The sequence below is a fragment of the Falco peregrinus genome, chromosome Z, assembly GCF_023634155.1.
Source record: "Falco peregrinus isolate bFalPer1 chromosome Z, bFalPer1.pri, whole genome shotgun sequence".
NCBI classification, from domain to species: domain Eukaryota; kingdom Metazoa; phylum Chordata; class Aves; order Falconiformes; family Falconidae; genus Falco; species Falco peregrinus.
The window spans coordinates 42,241,432-42,268,720 of record NC_073739.1 but is presented as its reverse complement, the minus strand read 5'-3'; the positions used below and the strand labels follow the sequence as shown (position 1 = coordinate 42,268,720).

The following is a 27,289-nucleotide window of genomic DNA, read 5'->3' as shown; positions in this document are numbered from 1 at the left end:
GTTAATTAGCAGAAGTACGAGGACCTGCACGTTGTCTGGGACAGGTAGAACCATTCTGTGAGCTCTATTAAACTTGCATAAACGAGAACACAAATCACTGCTTGACTGGCCTCTCTCGTGGCCAACAGTTCTCCAGCGATCGCAAATGTGCCTCGTGTAGCTACCTACCTTAGCATTAGGTGACATTGTAGTTACATCTTGAAATGGGTGTGTGTGGCATACAGAATCTGATGTTTGAATGACTACTTACTCTGCAGCGTTGCAGCTACAGAAACCTCCAGAGCACCAGCTGACAGCTGTTGGTGACCGAGTTGTACTTTCCCTACACCTTCCCTTGCCTGTTTTGCATAGGTAAAGAACGGGTTTTTTTCATTTCTGAAAATATCAAAAGAGAAGGAATTCATGTTTATTTATATAGTATGAGGTGTATGATAATGCATTTTCTTGGGAAGAAAGGTGTTCAACAATTCCTTCACTTTACACGGAGATGTAGTAAACAAGTACACATTTGAAACCATATTTACTTGTTTCTGTTTATTGTTTTTTTACTACAAACACTAAGTGAATGATACATACAGTAGTATTAAACAACAGTAGTTAAGGCTCAGTACTTCATGACAGTAAAAACAATCAAGCCCAATCTAAAAACAATCAAGATGAACCCCAGTCCTCACCTCAGAATTCAGCTGAACGATAGGTAATAATTAGGTACAATTGTAAAAGATACAATCATTTGACATGTTAAATGGTTTATCTATCTGATTAGAATGGAATATTTTGCAGTCTACCCAGAAAATTTTAAAACATACCACAAGATAATAGGTCCATTTATCATGCTGTAACAGCATCTTTATAATGTGGACAGATTTGAACTGTGCTTGCAGCATCAAAAAATGTAGTTCTTCTGTACCTACAGCCACACACGTTGTACACAAGACCTTGCCTAGACAACAGCAGAAAGCAGAAGCTCCTAAGTACATCTAACAGTCTATGACATTTTCAAACATGACGGGCTGAAGTCCACCACTAAAATAAAACTAACCCTACAATCAGTGCTGCCACTTTTTGTATAGATATTTGATCTAATTTTCATGTTAATCTTATTTGAATGTGGACATTCTGGTCCCTGCCTGCAAGTTTGTGCAGCTGTTTAGCATTGCTTCTCCATGACCACTGTCCTCTTACAAAACAGATTCACTTTTCATCCCAAACCCATTACTAACAACAGTATAGCAGTAAACCGAAGGACATGTGTAGTCCTTGCTCTGAAGCAGATAACAAATCCAGAAGAATAATTTGTCTGTGAAAGGACATGACCAGTACAAATAAAATAATATATTGGTTTATCTGGCTTATTTTGAGGATGCTGGATTTCATCCTTTGGGGTTTTTTTCCATTTTAGTAGTACAGAAAGAAATACCACACTTTGAGTTGCCAACAGCAATTCTTTAAATGTCCAACAGACAAAACCAGAAAGGGAAATAAGCAATTCTCTTAATTTCATAAGCAAGCCGTAAAGAAGAAAAAAAGTAAGTACTTCTGTGTTCCTTTTCAGGAACAAATTTATCTTTATGTACTGATTTTGATCTCAAACACCATGGCTCATATAATATGCTTTTAGTAAAAAGCATACAGGAGCCAGGCATTATCAATACTATATGACAGTCTGACAACTAAATTTTCTAGCTATATATCAAAATAAATTAAATAGTTTGCTACTCTTTCTGACTCAAGAAAGTGAAGTACAGTATTGTTTTAGGAAACCAAAGTTATGCAGGTACAGTGCACCTCACACTGCAGTTTTTGAAAAACTTACATATTTGTTGAAGTTTATGCAAAAAACCCAAACCAATAGAAATAATTTCTTCAATGTTAAAAGGCCTCCGAATGAAAGTTCTTAGATACTGTGTTAATTAACATCCATCTCAGATAGTGAGCAATGAGAGCTAAAAAACACTTAATCATTTATCCATTGTTAAGTGAACAAAGAAGTCTAATACAGTGGCTTCATTAGCAAAGGCTACTAAAAATGCAATGAAGAGTAACTATGTCTTACCAACACTAGATATTTTGTCCATTTCAATGGAATCTGGAGCAATAAAACTGACACCAGCTCCAAGGCTTGAGCATCTCAAAGACAATTCAGAGGGAGGAATATGACGTAGCTCTCGGCGAGACAATTTTATGGGAGTTACTCCTTGAAACTGTGTTATGGTCTCTCTTCTCTGGATGACAGAAGGTAGCTGAGGATAAGATTTTGAAGGCTGAGTTTCATCTGCCCCTGCTTTGTCATCACTGGTGCTCAACAAACATTCTTTGTTGCACTCTGATTCTGAAACATCCTCTCCAATCTTGTATGAATTCTGCTGTGTTCTTAAAGTATTTGTTCTGTCAGTTTCTTTCATTTTTCCTGGTCGACTAGTAGTTTCAGGGTTAAGTGTTGACTTGAATTCTTCAGAAGCAGCTTCTGCTTCATCTTGACCAGATGCCTTGTCACCAGCACTGTTACCTAAAATGAAATTTATCAGGAGATAAATAGCTACAAGTTACAACTCTTCCAAGTGCCTGCCATCAAGAAATATTAGTCAATACAGTTTTACTGCATCAGTAACTTGTACTGTGAATGTGGTAAAAAACTATCAGCACGTCATATTTTATCCTTTCTGTTAAGAAGTTTGTCATCCTCAAAACCATCAGAGGTATTAGCTGTTACTTTCCTCTGACAACGTCCTGGTAATACAAGCCTCACCATTCTACCTTGAAATGTTTCCTCCTAGGCACTCTTAAACAACTGAACCATGACAGCCAAAAATGAAATTATTCATATATTGAAAAACAGTCAGCAGTCACGCTAGCACAATACACAAAACACATTCTGTAAATTTGACTGTAATGTGCACACAGGGCTTTTATTATTTTTAAAGCTCAGCAACAAATTATAAAGTGTTTTTATTACATTGTATTGCAGCATGCCTCAGAATGTATTCAGAAGAAAAATAATTAAATACAGTGTATTTCTTACAAAAACTTCGAAACTTTTGAAAAAGTTGGAAACTCACACGGATCTTCTCCTTTCTGCTCCTTGCTACAATTTGGCTAGGATGGGTGTTTCCCATCATTGATATACGTCCTGAACTCCATGCTTTGTATACTAGACATAGTCTTTCCCACGCTTATTTATAATCCAACCTCTAGAATATTCACGTTCACTGTTTGACAGTGTGCTTTATAGTAATGAATGTGTTGGCTCACTATCCTGCCTAGAGGGCAAGGGCTGTGCCTTAATGCACTCTGAGAGCAGCAGGTCTGTGATCAGCGTCTATGTATTAGGAAGACATGGCACTGCCCGAGTGGAAAGAAACAGAAGCATCCACTGGGAGGAAGAACCAGTCATGCCGAGACTTAGGAAGAAACACAGGGCCAAGAAGGCTGTATTATGCATGTGAGGGATTGGCAGTGGCATCAAGAGGTGTGAGACAACCAAACTAGTGACAGAAATAGAACCTTATTTTCTCCTCCACCTGAACAGCTCTATTGTAGGTTTGGATTCTGGCAAGAAGGACAGAAAAATTAAAAACTTACAATAGCAAATGGTTGTTGGTTTGCTTTTTGTTGTATTTTTGGTTTTTTTGTTGTTTATGTTAAAGCACAGAATCACGTTAGAAAGCTCTTTTTTGTCTTACAAGTGTGTAAATCCTGTCTTTTAGCCTTAGAAAGTAACCAACTAAAGTAAGTTAGTAACTGAGAGTATGGAATTATTCACTGACGATCTCCTAGTAAGTAACTTTTATGAAATCAAGTACTAGGAGCAGCCTATCTAAAAGCATGGCATATGACAAAGCGGTTAGTTACAATGTCATTCAGACCCTTTCATATATTGAAATTCCTTTTTCTTTAATACAATGGTTTGCAGATGTAGATGGTGAAATTATGTTAGAATCCAGAGACAAGAACTTGAACTACTAGTACACAACTGCTACAGCTATAAACCAATGCTGTCTCTCCTTTGAAACTGGAGGAGAGGTGTAATATATTCCTGAAGACTAGTTAGTTCAGTAAAAATATGACTTTTATGGCTTCTGTGTGTTTACCACCTTCAAATAGTCTATTGACAATTGCATAAATATTTTAAGATAATATACTTACATTTAGTGGATGCCAATGATTGATGAGATGATTCTCCAAAGAGGCTCTTCAATTTCTTCTTCAGCTCTCTGCTTATTTTCTTATAGAAAAATAAGTCTTTTTCCAGTTGCTGGACTTTCACTTCATACCTTTTCAAGGTTTCTGCAATACCTTCACTATCTTGTTCTAGGACAAGAAAACTGGTTTAAGAACCAAATATCTCTATGCCAAAAATCAAGATGCCCAACTAGACAGAATATGTCTCATATCTTGCTGACACTGCTTGCAATGTGTATATTTTAACTAGTATGACACAGGATCAAAAAGGCCATGTCAACCTTGCTTGTCAGTTTTAATAGAAGTATTTAGAAGATCAAGATCAGCAGGACCAGTATCCTTCAAGTTTCCAATATCAGAAAATTCAATATGAAAATACAACAATTGTGATACTGCTTTAAAAAATAATTTCCCTCCTCAGCATCCTACACATCAGAATTAGTGACAACCAGAACGTATCTTTGAACCCTGTTCTTTTTTTTTCAGTTGGACTGTAGCATTTCTCAGTAGTGACTGAAGATAATATTTGCTGTACAATCGCCCTCAAGAAGCAAATACCTTTCAAATGATGCAGTATTAACTGTAGTTTTTTCTCATGCTCTTTGTGTTGTAAGGTCAGCTGCCTGTCACACTGCAACCTGACATGTTCAAGTGCAGACTCTAATTCACGTATTACGTTTTCCTGGTCTATGACCTTCATTTGCTGTTCTTCAATCTGCAGTTGTAATTTACATTCAGACTCGCGTAGGCGAACAATCTAAGAAAGAAATACACTTAATTTAATTTATCAAACCATTTTAATAAAAACTTTTACCCTTCTGCTTAATAGATTAAAGCATACAAAAGCAATAGTCTCCACAAGCCATAAGCTTATATTGGAAACACACCTGCCCACTGCTGCAAGTTCACACTTTAGAAATGAGCTCTGTACATTTTAGCCAATGGACTGGTGAATGTTTTTAAGTACCCTGTGCAGAATTTAAACTGCTGTTAAAGAAAATGTAGTTTGAATTAAGAAATGTAAAGTGCTGAAGCTGCTAAATGGCAGAACCAGGCCTCGTCCCTTGTACAGCCCTCATCCAAGGCTGGTTTAAAACTTAGTCAAGTTAATCACTTGAATAGAGAACAGAGAAACAATAGATGAGCAACCGCATACACAGATGCTCTCACAAATGCAGGTGTTTCTAGAAAAAATCAGCATATGTGAATAGGAATTGCTTGTTCAAAGACCAAGTGTACTTGAAGGATTGTGTGAGTTAAAGCAGGCAGAAAGAAGGTCATGATCCAAGGAGGACCTTGGAACCAAGGCAGAGACTGGAACCAAACAGATTAATCAGCTGGGACAGGGTCAGGTGATGGATTCGCAGAACTGACAAGACTAAAGGAAACTTCTAAAAACTTTGGACATTAACTAATGATTTGATAAGTGTATATAAGCTGCGCTGCCTCCCTTTGTTCTCTGCCACTCGCTGGGGTGGTGGCCCAGCTCTGTGTTGTGATTAAAGCACGCCTAGTGGTACCCACCTCTGTGTAAATTTCTCCTTTAACACTGAAACAATAGAGTTTTCCTGCTTCTGGAAAACTTCCAACTTAACTGCCACAGATACCTTGTTAACAAATCACCCAAGGTTCACCCAAGACACACCATATTCTAATTTTGATGTTTCCAGATGTCAGTATGATTCTTCATTATGTGGCTGTACACACTGTAGGCAGTGTTTGCAAAAATTGTTTATACTGCATTTAGGAAAAAAATAGGAATACTAGCCTGAGCTTTATGAAGCCTGCAGTTGGGAGGAATTTCAGTATAACACCACTACTTACATATGTTGCTGCTCCAAAATTAGCAATACAGCACTGGAAAGGAGCAAGGAAATGTCCTGGTTTGCAGCACCTTTTAAGCTAATAACCCCCAAACAAGATATACAAAGTTAACACACAACTGTCCTGTTTAGGTTAATATAAAAATTAAAAATATCTGTATTAATAGCAGATCTATGTAACCTGCAGAGATTTTTCACCAAAAGCATGTTAAATTTATTTTTATTTCTTGAATTCATTTCATTATCTAGACAGTAACAGAGAATAGGATATAATCTTACTCATTAGCTAAAACAAACCTTGTTGAAATATTTGAAGATGATAGCTCTGAGCTCAGCAGCAGATAGGGAAACTAGTTTTCCTATTACATTATTCTCACTCTGTGAAATGATCTGAGAAGATGACCTGAGCAAGTGCTGACGATTCTGAATACTTTCATTCTTGTAATCAATAGCAGCCTCCAGGGCTTCAATTCCTTCTTCCAGCTGGAAAAGGACATGTTCTTCCTGAAGAGAAATACATGGGTGAGATCTTTAAAAAAAAGCTGTAGAATTGATCTTTCTATACATAAGACATTTTTAACTTCATTCTCAAGTGTGAAACTAAAGGGCAAGACAAACTAGTAGTATTACAGAGAACAGAGTGGGGAAGATAAGTGGTAGGGTACAAATCTAGAACACTTGTCTTTTTCAGACATAGTACCCCTATCATGAAACAGTGGTCAATCAAATGGTTCATCACAAAAACAGAAGTAATGTTTCCCTTTTTATTCTTCCCTCATCCTCCCCACAGTTTGCCTTCTAGTATTATTTCCTTGATTGTGCTTGTTTTCTGTTGGATTAATGAATGAATCAGGTTGGTAAGGAGTTTGGTGAACATAACTTGTGTAAAGAAGTGGCAGAAATGCATGGCCTAAAGCATTGCAAAAGATTTTGAGGAGTGAGATAAGTAGGGTTCTTTCTGGCACATTATCACCTCAGCCATATGCCCATACTGCTGCTGAAGACCTAAAAATAATCTGTGCATTTTATACGAGTGTATCATATCTTCAACATAATTATACTGATCAACTTAAGTGTGGACCATCTGGGTAACGTGACTTATTTTTGCTGTAAAAATACAGAGGACTTCAGATGAGGTTTGCTTTTTCACAAAATTCTATGAAAAAAATCACTATGCAAGTACATTGCCTTGTTCTATGTCCTGACATTAAAATATCTGCCTGTGATAAACTGAAGAACTTCTAGTTCCCTTATTTCTGGTTATATGAACCTTAGCTCAGTGGAGTTTGTCAAGGCATTAGCTGAATTAAGTCCCTCTGTACAGAAACTTTGTTCACTGGTATGTAAGTAGTGCCATTACAGCAGTATTTTAACATTGCTATTTACAAAAGTACCCAACCTCAGTTCTTTTGTGTTAGCTTAGTCTAATAATTGGAGACATTTTAGGTTCTGATTGGAATGCTTTATTATACAACACTACCTAAAACCTGTATTTGTTTCAGAGGTGCTTACTTACTTCAGTTGACAACAATTTACCATCTTTCAGTTTCTCATCCACACTATTTCTTCTTCTGAGCAGCTGATCCCTTTCTGTCTGGAGAACCCGAATTTTTTCCAGAATGTCTGTCTTATCTTCAGTGGTACTGCCCTGAAGCTGCATACTTTTATCACACAGTTCCTGATCCAGCATACTTAAGCGACTAGACAATTTCATACTATGTTTGTTTAAAGCCTGAAAAAAACCACAGCAATCATAGATATAAAACTTGAGATACTATAAAACTGAGATACTCCTTCCAGTAAGAAAAATGTAGGTGAAACCATCACATTCTGCAGTGAAAGACTTGCCTGCTTCTTGCGATGGGACCCCATTTATTTTGAGTAGACAGCTACCATAAAATATACTATTTACTCAAAAGGTGAAAGAAGACAAAAACAGTCAAAGTGCAGTTTTCTACATACTAAAAATTAAAGGGGCTAGTCATTGTAGGTGACAATGATACTTCAATTTTTATTCACTTTTGCTACTGAAAAATAAATAATGCAAAATGTTTCCCTGCATGTTCTCTGGTTTGCAAAAGGACCGAGTAATTTTTAGATATCACATTCTTTAAATCTCTGTGATAACAGAACTCCATAGTTCAGATTTTTTTGTTTTCTTTTGTTGTTGGAATTTGGGGGAGAAAAAGTGAATAAAAAATATTATTCTGTGTTATTCACATTTTAAATGTTTATTTGCTCAAGCCACACAATAACTTCATGGCAGTGGTAGAGACACAAGTCACATGGCTTCAGCTTCTGCTATCTGTCTGCCTTCCCCCCACCAGTCTTTCAGTCAACACTGTAGCTGTGGCGAGTTTCATGTTTTTTCTTAACTCACCTGGCTAGATCGCAGTTTCTTGATTTCCAGGTGGCTTTTCTCTTGCAGCAATGCTTCTTTTTTGGCTACAATGGCTTCTCTTTTCTTTAAATCTTCTTCTAGTTCTGCTAACTGTTGGTACTGCTGGAGAATTCTTTCCATTTCTTCATCCAGCCACTTCTTTTGCTCTTCTAATTTCTGAAGTTTCAACAGAGATACAGAAAGCATTAATCAGGACTTTCTGGATAAGAATTTTATGATTATATTTTTCCTTTTTTAGAATAACCAATGAAATTGTGGAATAAACCAATATTTCTAATGTTAACATTAATTCTGCAACAGAATTTTGACTCAGAATAATACAGAAATTGGACAGAGTTAAAAAAAGGCCTGGCAATGTTACATTGCTACATCTTGTACAAACAAATTTATATCAGATGCCTTTAATGAAATGTATTCTTTTTCTAAGAACAGTTATATAAATAGATGTCTTCAATATAGTCACAGCAACTAGGTTTGGAAGGTACCACAAGAATGCAGTTAGCCCATCTTCATTACATTATAGTTGCTCAAGACCAGCTCTTTGTGAAAAAACATCAAGTGACAAGAAATTATGATGTTGGAAGAAAGACAGTAAATGAGAGCTCTGATCCTGCTAACACAGTCCATTGTAAGTTTATTCTGAAGCCACCACCATTTATCAGTTGTTATATTCCTGGTAAGGCTAAAAACTTGCCTTTACTTAACTTTTAAAGTTTATTTTCAGCTTTTAAGACTTCAGGTAACTCATGAAACTCTTATGTTCCAATGTCACCATCTGAAATAATGCAGGTGATACTGCTGCATAGGACACTTACTTTTCTAAACCTCTTCGGAAAAACCAAAACCATAGACCTCTGACATTTATGTCAGAGGAGAAAATAAAAAAACCAAACAAACCACACAATGTTTATAACAGAGCTCATCAGGATCACCCTCAAACCTACCAGACAACCAAAGCTGTTGAATTCTCAGGTCTCTGAACCAGCATCTTTGACAAATCATCGGAAGAAAAGGCATTACAGCCTCTCCTTTCCCTCATTCAAGAAGAATATAAGAGCTGCTAGACTATACTCCCAATTTTTTGCTACAGCAAAAATAACCCCCAAAACTATGATGGAATACTTTTCTTCCAAACACTTTACAAAGATGACTAGGGGTAAAGACAGAATTTATTATTTTTTTTCAGGGTCCATACAGATTTGGAATAATTAGCTACCTGCAGCTTCTGTGAAGTTCCAACTGAGTTATTTTTCTTTTTAAATGCAGCAATCTCTTTATCCTTAAGTTTAAGTATTTTCTGTTGTTGCTCCATCTTTAGTTGAAGTTCCTATAAACAAACAAAAAGCCTAATTTTTCCTGCCTCAGTCAGTCTGTTTTTAAAATGTACTTAATGTCAAGAGTCCACACAAGTATATAATCCGAAATACTGAGTCTAAATTTACATGTAAAAATGCAATTCAGAGCTAGATATCATGTAATGAAATTGAAAAGAAATGAGAAAGGCAAACTGAAGATTTCTGTGAAAATGCTTGCAGACAATTACTTCAATGCGTTTGTCAAGAAAGTCATTACTTAAAACTATGGAAAGCCTGGCAGTATAGTTTATCGTGTTCGGGGAAGCAGAAGCAAAATTGTTGCATCTCATTCTTTGTCATAAAGAAACAGGAAGAATCCTACTTTAATTTGTTGCTGGTCCCGCTGAATCTCTATTTCTAGTTGCTGCTTCTTTTCGCTCTCCTCACACAGTCTTTTCTGTAGCTGGGTCTGCTGACGCTTCATCTGAGCCACATTCTGCTCAAGTTCTGTTGCTTGTCTCTCACTTTGGTTGGATAATGAAGCCAGATTCTTGGTGTCTTCCTGCTTTTTCTGTAAGGCCTGAAAGTTCATGGCAAATTTCAGCTTAACAGCAGGAAAACTACAACTAAAATATGACTGAACTTTATTCTTTATTTCACTGAGTTCTTTGAATCAGCAAGACTTACTAACTTCTGCCCAAACAATCACTTTTTATTTCTGTGGTTTCTGAGCTATCTGGTAAAGCTGGCACAGGCAGAATTAATCTCAAGCAACATGAGAAGGTAAAGAAACAGTTCGTGCCTAGCAATACAATTAAAGTAGGAAAATTTAACAGAAATCACAGCTCTGGGAAATGTGCAGAGACATAATGGTGCCAGAATGCTAGTCCTGAGCTCCAGTCAATAAGACAACTACCTCTTTCTGTATGGGGTTTGTCTGACCCATCCTAGGACCAAGAGGCACAGAGCACTGAAGCTGACCCTATACAAAATGTAAAACTAGGCACAGCAGAACTTAACAGTAAAAGGTCAGTGCCAAACAAATACGACTGTATTCGTGCAAGCCCGGTCTTGCAAACTATCACAGTGATTTGCTTAGAGCTGGAATTTATATAGCAATTTCATAAAACTTCAATTTTATTTATGGCATGGGAAATAATACACTTGTAATAGTCTCCTTGTGTAGGTTCTTTCATGGTACCACGTACAATGGTGTAGGAGCTTCTCTTTTCATACTTCTTGGTTTCTTCTCTACCAAGAAAATACTGTGTATCTAACCACATGTATGTTAAATAGCATTCTGAGTATAATAGTATTAAGCTTCTCATTAGCTACTTCAGTCCAACCAGCTACCAGTCTAAAACTGGTGAGAGTTTTACAAGCAGAATGTTAAGGTTCAAAAGTGAGACAGAGATTTCCAAATCTTAATGGTCAGATCAGAAATACCTGCACTTTCAATTTAGCTGCATCCATCTTCTTCCGGAACTCTTTCTGTAACTTGGCTTTCTCAGGAATGTCTCTCAGGTCCTTACTCTCCAGCTCCTGAAGCCGCTTTTGTGTTTCAGCTAGTTCCATTTTGGCCTGCTCAGATTCTTGCTCCAGTTTAGCTATCTTCAAAGAGTACTGCCTGCTTATGGACTGGGCATCCATACCTTGAAGACACCATATCCAAATAGTTTTAAAACAGCAGGACAATCAGTTGAAATGTACTTAATTCTGTAGTTGAATCACTACTTATTTCATTCTGGCTAAACTAGTAATTTCTAAGACATTTTCCAACCCTAAGGGAACATACAGTTCCTTTCTGACTCTGAAACAGAGATAAAGGAAGAAGTCTTAAATCTGAATTCTTCACAAGTCACCTGATGTCACCAAATAAATTGCCATGTGAGTGCCAAATAAAGTGAAATTCTTCTGCCTACTGTAGTTTTTGCCAAAATGGCTCTCCTGTATTTCGTAAATTCTGCTTTATCCAGAAGAATATGCCATTTTCTTATTACTCAGTTTTCAGTTTAACAATCACTACACAACTTTGGATTGTGTTTCTACTCTTTGACTTGCCCTGTTTGGGTAATCTTTCCCAAAGTACTATTTTTTAGGGCACAGAATCCTTCTTGGAGTCGAAAGACAACCTCAAGAGAAGGTATGCAGAACAGAAGAGTGTGATTGAAGGGGTTGAACAAAGAGATCTTCACTGTCATCATAAGGCTAGTTTCTGGCAGACATATATAATGCCAGGACAGAGGTGTAACGGATGTAGGCTAACATCAACACTGACCTTTCCCCTCATCCACTTCTGACTCCTTTTTTACTGCATATATACAGAAGATACAGTGATGTATCTTCTTTCCTATCCCAGACACTATGTGACAAACACATGCCCACAAAGAGATCAGTTGCACTAAGCATACATGAAAAATTACACTCTTGGTGGATAAAAGTGATGATCAGCAAAGCACAAAACACATTTAACAAATACATCTGTATATCATAGCAGAGTAGGCTGTAGTAAAAATTTACAGCTGTCAGTGCAGTCATAGCAAGTAATTAACAAAAGTTAGGATTCTTTAAGTTCTAAAATATTGCATAAGATAATTACATAAAAACTAAGACATGCAGGAGTTCAGGAATTTTGTGTTTCCTTTTTTCTCTGAGCTTCTTCATTCTCATTTTTCCCACAGTAGCCAGTTACCTGTTCTTACTAATTCCTTAATAAGTTCCTCTTTCATTTTGATATTAAGCGCAAGTTTTCTTATTTTTTGCTCAGCTTCAGTGAGCCTCAACTCTGAATTCTTTAACTTCTGCATGTTAAAAACATGACTTTTCTGGAGGCTGTCAATATCTTCACCTTGAAAGAAAAAAAGCAATATGGAGATTAAAAATCTGGAATATACTCTGTGTCCAAAAGACAGTGTTCTGGAACATAGTGTAAGTGAAGTTCTTCAATATGAACTGAAAGAATCGAAAGGAGAGAATAGCACAACAAGCCTTTTCCCTTCCGTGTGCCTAAACAAGAAAAGAAAGCATAGTATACACTAGCATTTCAAGACCTTAAGTGGGAGGAAAAATATTCCTGAAACCATTTCAGCGCATCTCTGATAAGGTAATAGCATCTACATTCTTTCATTGAAACAGTACTACAGATTTATATCTAAACAGCTTTTTGGTGTGTGACGTACTTTCTGGCTAATAAGTATTATTTAAACATTAGGGTCACTGATACTATTTTCAGAAAGGGGAAGAAGAAGAGAATCTTGAAAGCCTGTGTTCAATTACAACCAAAAGAGTATTTGTATCAAATACACATATTTTGCTGGGAAAAATATTTACATATGTTAAAGACATTCTTGCATATTCTGATACTGTAATAACATTTGCTGTCACGACTTCCATTTTACCTGTGGTTGTGTCAGTCTGTAGCACAGATCTGTTGGTTAAACCAGACTTGTCTACTTGACACTTCACGTCGCTTAGGTCAGGAAGAAAGCACAGAGAAGCCTGTTTTCGTGTCCATGTTCGGTTTATGGAATGCCTAAAGAGGAATAAAAAACATTCCAAACACACAGGGATTTTTTTTTCTTTAAGGTTCATACAAAGTAAATGATCTTAACAGGGAAGAATCCCAAATTCATGTAAGCACTTGTACCTTTTTTCCCATCTACTCTCCACCTCCCCACCCCCACCCATCCCCACCTTCATGGTAGATTCTGGCCCCAAACCAAGGATTATGAATTCACTATTAAATCAAAACCCTATGTTTATTAGACCTATTTTGTAATATGCCCAGTTGATCCCATAAGTTTACCATATGTAACGTCACAAATGGTCTCATATTATGGCAGGATTTCTCTGTAACAATGAATAAAGAATAACAAAAAAAATTACTTAAATGAGATTTTCTTTTCTTCCTCTTCATTGCTCTGATCAGAGAGGTGGCAGTGAAGGACTTTATCCTGATCTTCTATGTTGCTCAGTATCATCTGGCTGCGAGTACGGAATTGTGCCATTACCCAGGCCAGGGAGAAGGCAGGGGGGCTGGTATACACCTGTCAAAAAGCACACCAAAAAAGTGATGGGTAACAACACTTGCAATAATTTGGCAGTTCTTTACTAACATTTTTAAAATATTTCAATTTAGAAGTCTGTCATCACCTGAGCTTGTAAGCTAAATTAAAGAGGTTTTCTATAATAACTGAATACCTTTGTAACAAAAAGTTTTGTAAGAGGTTAGAGCACTTGTTCCAAATGTGAAAGAAGCCACTGTTAACAACTCAAATACAAGGTATTTGATATATTGGTAAGAATAATAAACTATTTTTAGTAATGCTTCATATTTGAGCCCTAAAAAACACCAGGAAAACATCAGAAAAGACTGCAGCTTTAGTATTTGTAAGTAATAATTTTAAGCCTGAATATTTTGGACAACTGTGACATATGTTGCAAGAAATTAAAAAGTAATTTTCCAGAGTCTTTAATGGGAAGCTAAACAGCACCTGAGAAAGCCACCATAAATTTTCAAGTCTAATTATTGAACTATAACCGTTACAAAGTCAAAGGAAAAAAAAAAGTAACATTTGGGTAGACTTTACCTTTCGGGTCTCTGTCGTTGAAGGTGGATGAAGGGAGTGTAGCAGACTCTTTGTGAGTGGGACACTGTATGGCCTCCTTGCAGATGCTGTAACAGCTGGCACATCTCCGCTTGAGAAGTCCAAAGTTTTCACGTCTGTAAACTTCTCTAATTTTTCTTTTAGCTGATCAATAAGCATTTGCTGTTCCACCATTTTCTCATTCTCATGAAGAAAAAAAAACCAAAGCAAAACTGTTACCAATCATGAGCTCTGTATTATATTCTCTATTTCTAAATCCCTTTTACAAAGGTCATCTTGTAAATCACTCACTGACCCTAAATTCTGCAGTGCACAGGCAAATCCTACAACAAACTTAAACTCCATAACATACCATCAATCTAAAATCCCAGCCCACCTCACCTCCAATAAATTTTAGACACACTTTTGTCCAGAAAGACCTATCCCAGATAAGTTGCATTAGCTTATATAGTGACAAGCAGATCACATACTTAACAGCCTATGCTTGCTTTGTATGTGTGTTTATAAAGAAATTAAATGGGAATTCAACAAAAATGTTCAAATGAAATACATGGTCTGCGTCTCATTAATTAACCATGTGTACAGGCTTGTTCCTCCTCTTTCAGCGGTTCCACTTTAAAGATTATTTGTATTAATAAACATAAACACACACATGATCCCAGGATCCCTTGTACGGGCTATTTCTTTTTCTTCTTCCCAGCCTCAACTTCGTTGGTAGTGCTAGTTTGGAGAACTTGCTTATCTTCCTCTCCTACAGCAGTGTCTGTACATCATTCAAAACTACTTATCTTACCAACACTGATTCATCCATAAGGCTAAGATTATATGCATTTTAAACTCCCTCTACTCCTTTCAATTCCTTTCAAAGTACCTTTAAAATCTGGCCTAGTAACAACAGGAAAGTTGAAGAATAGTCAACCAAACATTTTCAATAAAAGATATTTTGCATTCTCCTACTTTGAATCATACCTTTTTATTAATTTTTTGTATCTTGTTTTCTTAGACTGCAAATTCCTTCCAAACACATATAGACAATATCTTGCAGATTGACATTTTGTTGGAATACAATATATAATATTCCTTTGCCACAGGAAATAGAATTTGTATATTAATACCCATATTTGTTGCAGTTTTGGAAGCAGTTACGGCCAAATGATCCATTTTAACTTTAAGCTTTTAACCCTTTCAAGGACTTTTGTCCCTGATACCCTTGTACATACAACCCCACAGTGCACCTGTTACATAAATACATGTGCCTATAAACACTTAATATCTATCTAGTACCTGCTGCTTTTAAAATTCTTATTCTATCATGTATCACTTAATTACATATTCCTGTGAATACAACTTAAAATACTTGACAGAAGCATTTGCTTTTCATTATTCTACCTATTTTATATGTTCTTAAATAAAAGTGGCAATTTAGTAGATTAAGTACCAAAATGGTCCCTGAAAGCTCTCAAGCTTCTCTCGTGTCTCTGATACTGAAATAATCATGATCTTTTCCCTACACTGTGACTACTTCTGTTCATTACTTCTACCTGGATCCTCCAAAATTTATATAAGCATTATTTCAGTGTAATAAGTTGACATCATGGTGTACAGGTTAAAAAAAAAAAAAACCACCACAATCTAGCCAGAGGTGACAGAAAAGAAAGAAAGTGACAGAGGGAAGAAAAAGATGAAGACTAGTATACTTACCTTTCATTCATTGACTCTCCCCAAGCCATCAGCAAAGAAGAGGAAAAAGGAGAAAAAGTAGAATAAGGAGAAGAGTACTAGCTAGCCATTCTTATGCTTTTCTTTTTTAAAAGGTCAGATAATAATTTATCTATCATCCATGTGACAGGCAACACCAGAACAATATTAACTATTCCATTTATGGTCTCCTGGATCTTGAAATGTTATGGACTTGCTACCCATCATAATTTCATTAGCAAGCACAAAATCTAGAGAAGGAAGGAGGCAAGCAGTGTTTCCACTACATCACTCAGTTTTCTCTAATAGTAAATGCTCAGAAAATTAGTATGAAATCCTGTCTTATAAAGTCAAAAGGGAACACTAATCTAATTCTTAATAAAGCTATAACAAAATAAATTTCTATACAACTTCTCAATTAAAGCGTTTTATAGGATCTTTATAGTCTTTTTAAAATTCTAAAGAATCTTTAAAGACCTTTCAAGTTCTAATTCATTAATTTCCTGAAACTACTTAGCAATAATACACATCTGGAGAAAGGGGCGTGTGTTATCCTTCAGGAAGCATGTAGAGGGTGAATGGTTCACCTCATGTTATACAGGAAGGCTGTGGCACAGCTAGGCTGATATAGAGCCTTCAGGAATCACGCTATTGTGCTTCATCCACCAGATGATCTCGTTAAGGGATACAGCTCTAATGCAGACAAAATGCCCATAAGATTGACAGGTAGTTATGTCTAAAAAGTCCTGAGGAACCTGTCCTGAAATAATAAATGCATTCATACAGGGGAAGGATGGTACAATATAGATATATGCAATGTGTACCAGAGCAGAAATACCTGTAATCTATGTGTTTCCTCAGCCCCCTTTAAAGATTCCAGTTGTTTTTCATTTTCCTGTAGTAATATCTTTATCCGATTCTGCAGTATCTGCAGTTCATGATCCTTCTGGCTAAATACCTCTTCATCCATAACTAGAGCCTGCTAAATAATAAAAGAAAAGTTCAGCTGGGAAAAAGGGGACATTAGTATTCTTACAGTTGGGAAACAAAAAAACAAACCAAAACCAAACCAAACAGTGAAGTTTTGGGGTATGTATGGCAAATTGTGTAAGAGGTTATCTGTGGTTGTTACCAGTTATTTCTTCACTTCCATTTCATCATTGATATTTTTCTGACAAGTTTCTTTCTTCCAAAAGGAATAATGTACCCATAACCAAAGCTACTTCATTGACTAAATCCAACTATTCTCTTTAGAGTGCTGTGAGATGTAGCCACAAGATCTCAGCATCAACCATAAGATTAACATACTTCTCAAATGAAAGAATAAGGACAGCTGTCCTCATTCTGCAACTTGAATAACCACCTAAAGATTAAAGAAACCATAAGAATGCTTCTTCAGATGTTCTAGTGGATAAATAATCCAATACTGATTGAAGGAGACTTCCAAATGTTGTTTCTCTTCCAGAAAGCCTGTAGAAGCCAGATATGAAGTATGGAAGCATCATGCCTTTTTGTTCTAAAACTGGATACTTCTTACAACTAGCTTACCTACATCTTTCTTCCAAGACCAGACAACTCTTAACAGATTTTAAGAATGCACTCAAGAACCTGCTGGCTCTTTAGAGAACAGAACTTTTTCCAAAGTCTGTGTACCAGCGCAAGTGTTTGTACTAAATGTAGTTGACAAGTGTATCCTGTCCTCCACTGCTGCTGTATCATTATGCAGAGCTGAGCCAACTACAGAAAAAAAGAAGCTTGCACAGTGTTAGCATGGTGACAGAGAGGGGCAGGATGAAGTGACAGGAACTAAGTGGCACATTGTCCATATTATATTAAACATACACAACTAAAATCAGGCTATATTTGCTCAGTTGTATGGGGTGTAGGTGTCAAGGTTTTGGTGGGGGTGACTGTTGTGAGCAGAGACCAGGGTTTTCCCAGGCCGGACACAGCCGGTTCCAGGCAACTCCAATGGACCCACTGCAGGGAGAACAGCTGAGCCCCTCAGACAAGATGGTGGTGGCTCTGTGATAATGTATTTAAGAAGGGGCACAAAATGTCAGACAGGCAGAAGAGAAGGGAACCAAAAGAGTGAGAAAACAGAGGGAACACCAGAAAAAGGAGAAAGAGGAGGTGCTTGGTGGTGGAACAGCAGATACCCACACTGCAGCCTAGGGAAGACCCATGCTGGAGATGGACATTCCTGAAAGAACTGCTGCCCACGCAGGGCCCAGGCTGAATCAGGATAAAGGTGCAAGGAGGAAAGAGCAGCAGAGAGAAACTGCTATGTACTGACCATGAACCACCCACTGTGTCCCTGTATCAGTGAGGGGGAGGAGTATGGAGTGAATAAGTGAAGATAAGCCCAGAAATAGCTGGGGAGGAAAGGTGGTGTTTTAGTGTTTGTCTTTTTGTTCCCCACTATATAAATAAGTAATTAGTATTTTTTTAAATTGGCAATAAATTAAATAATTCTTCCCCTATCAAGACTTTTTATATTGGTAATCAATATCCCTGTCTTTATCTCAACCCACAAGCTTTCTGATTCCTATTCTTCCTGTTTCCTCTCCCCAAGTCCTGCTGATGGAGGCATGAATGAGTGGCCTGTTCGGAGTCTGGCTGTTAGCTATGGCTCACCCACTACACCAGTATTTTTGTTTTGTGTAAGACAGCATTATCTAGGCAATCATAGCTGTTATCAAAGAAATATGTATGTACAAACAAGAACAGGTCCCCTAGTAGCTATTAAATCTGTCCATACACAAGCTCTGTTTTAAAGTTTGTACCGTCTTGTTTATTTTAGCCTCCCACTAACAGTTTCCACCTAGCTGTGGATGGCATACTTACCTGGGGAAATTTAATTTTAAACTCAGCTCTTATACTGTTTTGAACCTGGGGAACAGAGGTTTAAAATAAGCTACAGAAGAAAATCAATGTTACCTAAAGGCATGATATTGAAAAGGAAATGCAAGAGTTCTGGGTAAAATATTGCTGAAGTAACACAAGTTAGGAAATTACTTAATGATAATAGATGAGATACTTGGAACTTCATAGTATTATACATTGACTAGCATACTACCTATGTAGTATTAGATAATACAAGATGAAAGTTGCAAAACTTAGCCCATGGGTTATCTGGAATTACACTGATACCTGTGAAAATACTTGCATTTTAGTTATATCTATAATCCTGACAGACTGGTTTTTTTGCAAGATTAAAAGCAATTTACAAGTTTACAGGACAACTGAAAGTAGTTGTTGTGGGTTAACCCCAGTAGGCAGCTAAGCACACACAGCTGCTTACTCACTGCCCTCTCCCCACCCCCTACCCCCCCCCCAAAGCCAGTGGGACAGGGGAAGAGTAAAGAAAGAGTAAAAGCAAGAAAACTTGTGGGTCAGGACAGAAATAATTCAGAAAGTGAAGGTGAAGTGGAAGAAGAAAGAAAGAAAACAAGTAATGCAAAGGCAATTAATGCAAAATCAATCACTCACCGCCTCCCAAGGGCAGACTGATGCCCAGCCAGCTCCTGAGCAAGAAACAGCTAAGGTACCTAAGCCCTTCTCACTCAGTTTATTGCCGAGTTTATCACATGGCGTGGAATATAGCTTTGGTTGGTTTGGGTCATCTGCCTGGTTGTGCCCTCCCCACCCTCGGGTGCACCACCCAGTATGTTCACTGGGGTGACAGAGTGAGAAAGAGATAGCCTTGATGCTGTGCAAACACTGTTCAGCAAGACTTAAAACATTTGCGTGTTATCATCATTGTGTTGGTAACAAATCTAACACACAGCATTCTACAAGCTTCTGTGAAGAAAATTAACTCCATCCCAGCCAGACCCAGTACAATTTCCACACTATATTCCACAGCATTTATATAATGCTCAAGTCCCACAGTATCCACAGAATCACAGAATCATTTAGGTTGGAAAGGACCTCTGAGATCAAGTCCAACTGTTAACCCAGGACTGCCAAGCCCACCACTAAACCCTGTCCCTAAGCACCGCATCTATGCATTTTTTAAAGACCTCCAGGGATGGTGATTCCAGCACCTCCCTGGGCAGCCTGTTCCAATGCTTCACCACCCTTTTGGTGAATAAATTTTCCTAATATCCAATCTGAACCTCCCCTGGCACAACTTGGGGCTGTTTCCTCTTGTTTGGTTGCTTGTTATCTGGGAGAAGAGACCTGCCCCCACCTGCCCACAGCCTCCTTCCAGGCAGCTGTAGAGGAGAACAAGTTCCCCGCTGAGTCTCCTCCTCTCCAGGCTAAACCACCCCAGTTCCCTCAGCCGCTCCCCGTCAGACTTGTGCTCCAGACCCTGCACCAGCCTCGCTGCCCGCTCTGGCCACGCTGCAGCACCTCAGCGTCCCTCTTGCAGCGAGGGGCCCAAACCTGAACACAGCGTTCGAGGTGCGGCCTCACCAGTGCCCAGGACAGGGGGGACCATCGCTGCCCTGGCCCTGCTGGCCACACTGTGTCTGGTACCAGCCAGGGTGCTGCTGGCCGCCTTGGCCACCTGGGCACACTGCTGGCTCACGCTCAGCCGGCTGTGGACCAGCACCCCCAGGCCCTTTCCCACCAGGCCCTTTCCAGCCGCTCTGCCCCAGCCTGTAGCGCTGTGTGGGGCTGCTGTGACCCAAGGGCAGGACCCAATACAACCTCATTAACCCTCCGTCCCTTCTTGTCCTTTGACTTATACACAGATATCATTCCCTAAGTCTATGGGCCATTTCTGTAAAATATTCATAAAATGTTCTCAAGATGTTCACTGAGTCCATTTAGTCCATGACTTGGGTTCTGTCTGTTATGGTGGTCACCCAGGACGGGAGAGGCATGTCGTGTTGAGTTAATGGACATTGAAACAAGCTCAGGCTGGGTCACTGCTGCACTTGCCTGGCTTTTAGCAAGGGTCTGTGAGAAAAAGCAGTCCCACAAACAGGTCTGCTATTTCCCAAGGGAGGAACAACCCATGCTGTCTTTCCCAGCCAGTTCTCTAAACATGCTACAGGGGACCTTATCTCCCTCTACAATACACAGGGGTTTTGCTTGAGCAGGTCCAGGTCAGTTAGCTAATCCTCCTGATACTAATTAGCCAAGTGGCTTCTGTTAAACTTGCACCCCACCGCTGACATGTCCCAGTGCCCACTGCCTTCAGTATAGTCTTTTAACAGTCCATTGTATCATTCAGTCTTTCCAGAGGCTGGTATGTGATAGGGAATATGATATACCAAATCATTGCCACATTTCTTGGTCAGGTGCTTATGATATTTTTTTCAGAACTGACTTCTGTTGTCTGATGCAGTGCTTCCTGGTGTGTCATGTCACCAAAACTTGCTTTTCAAGGCCCAGGACGGTGTTTCAGGTGGTGGTATGGGTGCCATCCTGTCCACATTTCTTGTTCCACAATATCTATGGCCAGCTGGATGGTTTTCACTTCTGCATATCTACTCAATTCACCTTTCCCTTCAGCAGTTTTTACAACTTATTATGTGGGACTCCACACAGCGGTTTTCCACCTCTGATGGTTTCCCACCATATGAAAAGACTTAATGGTGGCATACTTCATTCAGGCCATGATAGTCCACTGTAAACCTCCACCTGCTATTGGACTTTTGTGCTGGCCATATGGGACTATTAAAGGGCAAGTGAGTCCTGCTGTTCACTCTTTGGCTCTTGAGTCAACAAATCAGCTCCTGGATTTGGATAAGGGAGACAAGGGAGTCTCAGTTGGGACGATATTGATGCCAGTGCACCATCATGGTAGAAATTGGTACTTGCTGTTCTTCAACACACAGCAGCCCCACAACAGAAGGATCATCCAAGAGGCCAGGCAAGATAAGACAGCTGTTTAATTGCCTCAGAAATGGCAGTGGCTACATCAAAAGGCCAAATAGTACCTCTTCAGATCCCTGAGGTACTCTCTTTTGAGAGAGTCAATGGCAAGGTTATATGGGGCCTCTGGACTGGTGGCAATAGGATGATTCTGTCACTTGTTTCCTGTTAGGCTCACCTCAGCTTCTAACAGCTGGGATACCCCTGTCACTCCAGAAATCCAGATGTGTATGTGTTCAGTCCCCTTGTATCCTGATGGCATTAGGATACACTGTACACTGGTGTCCACCAAAACCAAAGGAAATACAATTTTGCTTTTCCTCCACTTGGCTGGAGGAAGGCCCTCCTACTCCCAACCACAGCATTCATTACCTGACTCTAACTGCAAACCAGAAGTCATTACACCATGAAAGGAGGCCATGACTGTTGCCAAGGCTACGCTACAAGGACTATTCACAGGTGTGATCCTACTACAGACCAGCATGGTAGAAGGCACGCAGTTCAAACCCACGTGGACATAAATCCATTGGATTAGTATCAGAAAGAAAAGAGGGGTCCTCAGCCCATCTACATCATCTGGGAATTGCTCAAGAGCAACCAGAGCAGTAATCTTCCTGGAAGGACCCCTTTCTAACCAGTGCTTTTTTTCTACAATTCATGTACACAGATTTCCAGGACCAAGGTGGGTGCACCATCCACCACCCCACCTCCTCATATCCTCCTCGACTCATGCAGCTAGAACTACAGGGTGGCACCTGGTGTGTGCCCATGGTTTCCCTTTCCTTTGAGCAGAGTAAAGCCAGCCTATGGTAGCTCAGATGCTGGGCCTGCACAGAGGCAAGGAAGGAGCGAGATTATCCATATCCCTCTTTGAGTAGCGAGGACCTTGTGGAAGTCTTTCCACAGCTGAGACGCAGGGCCCATAGCAGGGAGGGGGCAATAAAGATTCTCTTTAAAATAGCTGGAACTGTCAGACCACTGCGTACAAAGTTGATGCCTTGATGTCAACCCAATCTATCATTGCTAGGTGGCTGGTGCATGACATTGGGTGTGCTCTGTACAGACTTCTGCCACACAGACTGTGTGCACTGTATGTCATTTGGATCTTTTGAACAGCCAATCATTGTCCATGTCACTGCAGACCACCTCCACCAGCACTATTTTCCCTCTAACGGTGGATACTTCCCTCTGCGGTAGTCCACTTGACTCACTGGGATATAGTATTTTTCCTTAAGAGGATGGTTACCTTTTTCTTTGTGTTCAATAAACTGAGCCACCCCTGGAGGCTGCGGGTGGCCGCCTCTCTTCTGATCCCTCTGTCAATCCCATGGTTTCCTAGCAAATGGATCCCAGCTGCTGTGCTTCCCTACCTTCTAGCTCCAGACTGTTAGCCCCCACTTTCCCAGCACTGGAGCAATTCACTCATCTTGCTGAGGGGACAAAAACCTTTCTGCCTATCTTGCAGCTTGATCATAGATAGGGACCCAGGTAGTTTCTGCCTCTTAGAATTTTCTCTTTCCTCCACTGTCCCTGCTGCAGAATAGGCCTGCCTCTTCTGATTCTTCCTCTTTCCCCCTCTCAGGAGGAGCTATTTCTTCTCTTACTGCGCTGACCTCTGCTTCCACGTTTTCTTCTTGACTACAGGAGTAAACTATTACAGTTAAGGGTTCGGTCTCTCGTTTTAGTGCACACTCGTGTGGCCTCAGAGCAAGGGCCTTCCTCAGTGCCTGTTTTGCGGGCTCTTACATCAGGAGGACCCTCTTGCATCTTTTGAGGGCATGGGGCCAGGTCCCAAACACAGCTTTAGAAGTCACTGTTTCACCTCCCCTCCTTCAAATGGTATATTAGTTTGATGGGTTTTACAAGCCTGTTCAGCAGTGAAAATCCTCAGCTGTCAGAGGCAAACAAACAACCCTACGCACCTGCCCAGCTCCTCCCACACACCCTGCCACCCCAGGGATCAACTGCTTTAGAGCATGTTTCCAGTGTGGGCATCCCCAGTTAGTTGTTTTAACCTTATGAACAATATCAAAATGAGGAACACAATACACACCAGTATGAAACAGTCTGATTAAACAAGGATACTGAAGGAACTGAGAAGCCATTACATCAAGGCTATAAAAATCTCTCCTGGAGGAGAGGAAGGGATAGGTGCCATTCTTTCCTCCCCCCACAAAATGTCCTCTTAGAGGGACAAAAGGGGAAAAATGTAGCTGCTGGTTTTTGTCCATAAGATGGTTCTTGGAGTACTGGGGACACCAGTGATCTAAGACTCAAATACCAGATTAGGCTGAAGGGCCAGTGGTTTTTATCATAGCTCTCCCAAGCAAAGGAAAACAAAGTGAATAAACAGCACACTAAACAGCAAAGTCTGAAAACAGTCATTAATAATTCTTGGAGTCTGTTGTACAGCTAGAAAGAATCTGTTATTAGAATATTTGAGGAAACATGTAAATCAGCATGCAAAGTAAATATTATGCCAGCATCATGATCTGCAAACAGCCACTCAAATAACAACTTAACTAAAAAGGTGTAACAGCTAGTTTAATCTAGCACACTCTAACCAAATATGTTTTATTATCTCAAAGGCCTTGAGCCACAATGTTGGGTGCCAAAAAGGACTGTTGTGGGGTAACCCACAGTTGACTGCTAAGCACATACAGCCACTCACTCATTTTCCACACCCTCCCTCAACCCCAGTGGGATGGGGGAAGAGCAAAGGAAGAGTAAAAAGCAAGACAATTTGTGGGTCAAAATAGAAATTGTTCAGTAAGTAAAAGGTGAAGTGGAAGAAGAGGGAAAGAAAATAAAACAAAAATAAATGATGCAAGCACTCACCACGTCCAAAGGCTGACTGACACCCAGCCAGTTCCCAGACAAAAATATGGCTCACTATCCTAAACCTCCTCCTCTCTCATTTAATCGCTGAGCATGGTGTTTACATGGCATGAAATAACTCTTTGATTAGTTCAAGTCATCTCCTTGGTTGTGTGGTGTGTGTGTGTGTGTGTGGTGTGTGTGTGCCTCCAACCTTTTTGTGCACCCCCCCAGTATACTCATATGAGGGCAGAGGCAGAAAACAGAGAAGGCCTGATGATGTGTAAAACAACATTCAGCAAGACCTAAAAACATCAGCATGTTTATTAGCATTGTACTTGTCACAAATCTAAAAACACAGCACCCTACGAGTTTCTGTGAAGAAAATTAACTCCATCCCAGCAAGACCTAGGGACACTAGCACAGTTTTTTTAAAAAAACCTAACAAATAAAAACAGCTCAGCCTCATAGAATCGTCCTTGGAAAACTGACTAGCCAAAATATAACATTATTTACCTCTACCATGATTAAGATGACTATTCAATCATCCAGTAAAATAAAGTTATATCCCAGAGATTAGACAAAACATAATTTATACAAGGACTGTGTATTAAATTTAAATTGTCAAATTAAGCACAGGTAAGTGTAAACAGTTTTTACATTTTTCGAAAACTGAATCAAAGTTTAGCAGACTGCTCTCTCATGTAGTTTATTTAAATAATCAACTTATAATTAAATACCTGGCATTTCTTTAGTTTCCCTCTTTAGCTGAAGAAACTGTGATGTGATGTGGCTCTTGGCTGGTCTCAGTCCCCTGTGTCAGTTTTCCTGCATGCTGAGAGCTTCCTTCCTTACTTCCTGTACCATAGCAAATCCAGCTCTGCAAACCTGTCCCCGCTGATTTTGTTTTTAAGCTAACATCATTGTTTCAAATCAACCAGAAATGGGAAAAGCTTCATCTACACAATTTCTGTAACTGACACATTGAACCTGAAGCCGGGTGAGCTTGCTCCTCAAGTGAACTGATACGAGCTCTTTCTTGATTTAAGTCATGTGAAACACTGACTACCGACTTGCTGGTTATGCAAAGCTTCTCGAAGCAATTTGATTTCAAGTTCCATTTCATCAATCCGGTCTTGATTGGGGTTGTAATTAACAACTGGCTTATTTCTAATGTTTTTTGGCTCTGTTGGCATATTTGAGGGAATTTAAAGATTCATCGAAGTCTGATGAGGATGGGACTTTATACATGTTATCATGACAGTCCTTGGCATTTTCCTCCGAGGGAGTCTTTCAGAATACGGGTGATTTTTGGCATCCCTGTATGGAATATGTACACTTTTTCCTTTTTGGGGTCTCCAAGGGCACTGATGACATTTCCCAAGGCCAAGAGACCACTATTGATCTGAACTGATTCTTTGAAGCGTTTCGCCAGTATTTTCCAGTCTTTTGTCACCCTCTCTGATCCTGCCAAAATCCACAAAATGAAACTTTGAAGCAATCGTCTGGACTGATTTTCCAAGATGAATCCTGTGTAGCATCAGTATTTTTTCTGAGACTCTGCAGGACTGTTTTCTGACAAAATATTGATGGTAAAAAATAGCATGAGATCGACTAGAGTGCTCATTCATTTGTGTTGTGCTTGTGTGACGAGCTGCATTGCCACTTTCCAAGAGGCTTATCACTTCATCTGCACATTCTACTCGGAATTTCCTTAGCACCAACAATCACTTCAAGCACCAAACCAAAGAAAGTAAGAATAATTCAATTAATTAATTAACTCTTCAGCAAAAATTTTTGCAGCAATTAGAAATAGTCCAAACTGTAGACACATATTAGAGAAACATACAAGCCTGCATTATTATGAGGTCATAGCATACTGCAATAGCAAAATAAGATAGCAGTATGTGAAAAGCATGACATACAAACACACCTGAAAACCTGCAGGTGTTTTCATATATGGGTGTATTGTGCTGTAGCATTTGAAACAGTATCTTAAACACTACACAGCTTTATCTGTTTACATACTGACATGTTCAATTCACAATCTGGCGCTATCTAGAAAAAAGTATGAGCAAAGTCAGCTCAAAGGATATTTTTGCCAGTTCAAAAAAAACCCAACCAAAACAAACTGAAAACTAAAAATAAAAAAAAGTTTATAATAGAAACAATTCCTAACCAAACGGTAAAAAGCAGAATTTCAACTCCATATAGCTTGGGTAGTTTGGTCTACTTCTACCAAGTACTCCTACCAAGCATATTTTTTTGTCCTTTGTTTTTAATACGAATGAAAAATGTCCTAGCACAACCTACTGAAGCTGACCCCAACTGTAATGAAGAAGAGAAATAGTTTTAATTGTGGAATCTTTATGAATTGTCCACAAAAATTTGTGCTAAATTAGTCACTTATTTCAGCTACAGACAACAAAAACTACGCCAGCTCAATACAACAGTATATTACAGCAAACACAATTAGAAACACAAAGAATAAAGAATAGAAAAGAATGGAAAAGGGAAAGGGAAAGGGAAAGGAAGGGAGGGGGGAGAGAGGGGGGACAGAGGAGGTGAAGAGGGGGAGGGCGGGAAAAGGGGGTAAAGAGGGGGGAAAACGGGGGTGAAGTGGGGTGGCTTGGT

The 27,289-nt window shown here is 39.2% G+C and overlaps 2 protein-coding genes across 3 annotated transcripts in view; both read right to left on the bottom strand.

The window, feature by feature from the left end:
* Nucleotides 1-520: 520 nt before the first annotated feature.
* Nucleotides 521-25,524, bottom strand: LOC101918816 (kinesin-like protein KIF27). Of its 2 annotated transcripts, none has more exons than XM_055791123.1 (15): nucleotides 25,396-25,524; nucleotides 16,845-16,988; nucleotides 14,291-14,491; nucleotides 13,587-13,747; nucleotides 13,100-13,233; nucleotides 12,394-12,549; nucleotides 11,148-11,353; nucleotides 10,084-10,281; nucleotides 9,623-9,733; nucleotides 8,386-8,562; nucleotides 7,522-7,737; nucleotides 6,303-6,509; nucleotides 4,741-4,939; nucleotides 4,147-4,311; nucleotides 521-2,509 (listed from the first exon to the last, which is right to left on the bottom strand). In XM_055791123.1, the coding sequence occupies exons 2-15, from the start codon at nucleotides 16,974-16,976 to the stop codon at nucleotides 2,046-2,048; spliced, it is 2,727 nt and encodes a 908-aa protein (XP_055647098.1). In that variant the 5' UTR covers nucleotides 16,977-16,988; nucleotides 25,396-25,524; the 3' UTR covers nucleotides 521-2,045. The 2 variants fall into 2 exon arrangements, with proteins under 2 accessions (XP_055647098.1, XP_055647099.1); XM_055791124.1 differs by having other exon boundaries at nucleotides 16,845-16,985; nucleotides 25,396-25,523.
* A 13-nt stretch (nucleotides 25,525-25,537) lies between these two features.
* Nucleotides 25,538-27,289, bottom strand: part of LOC129782811 (kinesin-like protein KIF27) — a 4,201-nt gene continuing 2,449 nt past the window's right edge. Inside the window, 7 exon segments of the mRNA XM_055791685.1 lie at nucleotides 25,538-25,660; nucleotides 25,662-25,721; nucleotides 25,723-25,836; nucleotides 25,838-25,894; nucleotides 25,897-25,923; nucleotides 25,926-26,129; nucleotides 26,131-26,381. Of these exon segments, the coding sequence (XP_055647660.1) occupies nucleotides 25,589-25,660; nucleotides 25,662-25,721; nucleotides 25,723-25,836; nucleotides 25,838-25,894; nucleotides 25,897-25,923; nucleotides 25,926-26,129; nucleotides 26,131-26,381 (785 nt within the window). The 3' untranslated portion in view covers nucleotides 25,538-25,588.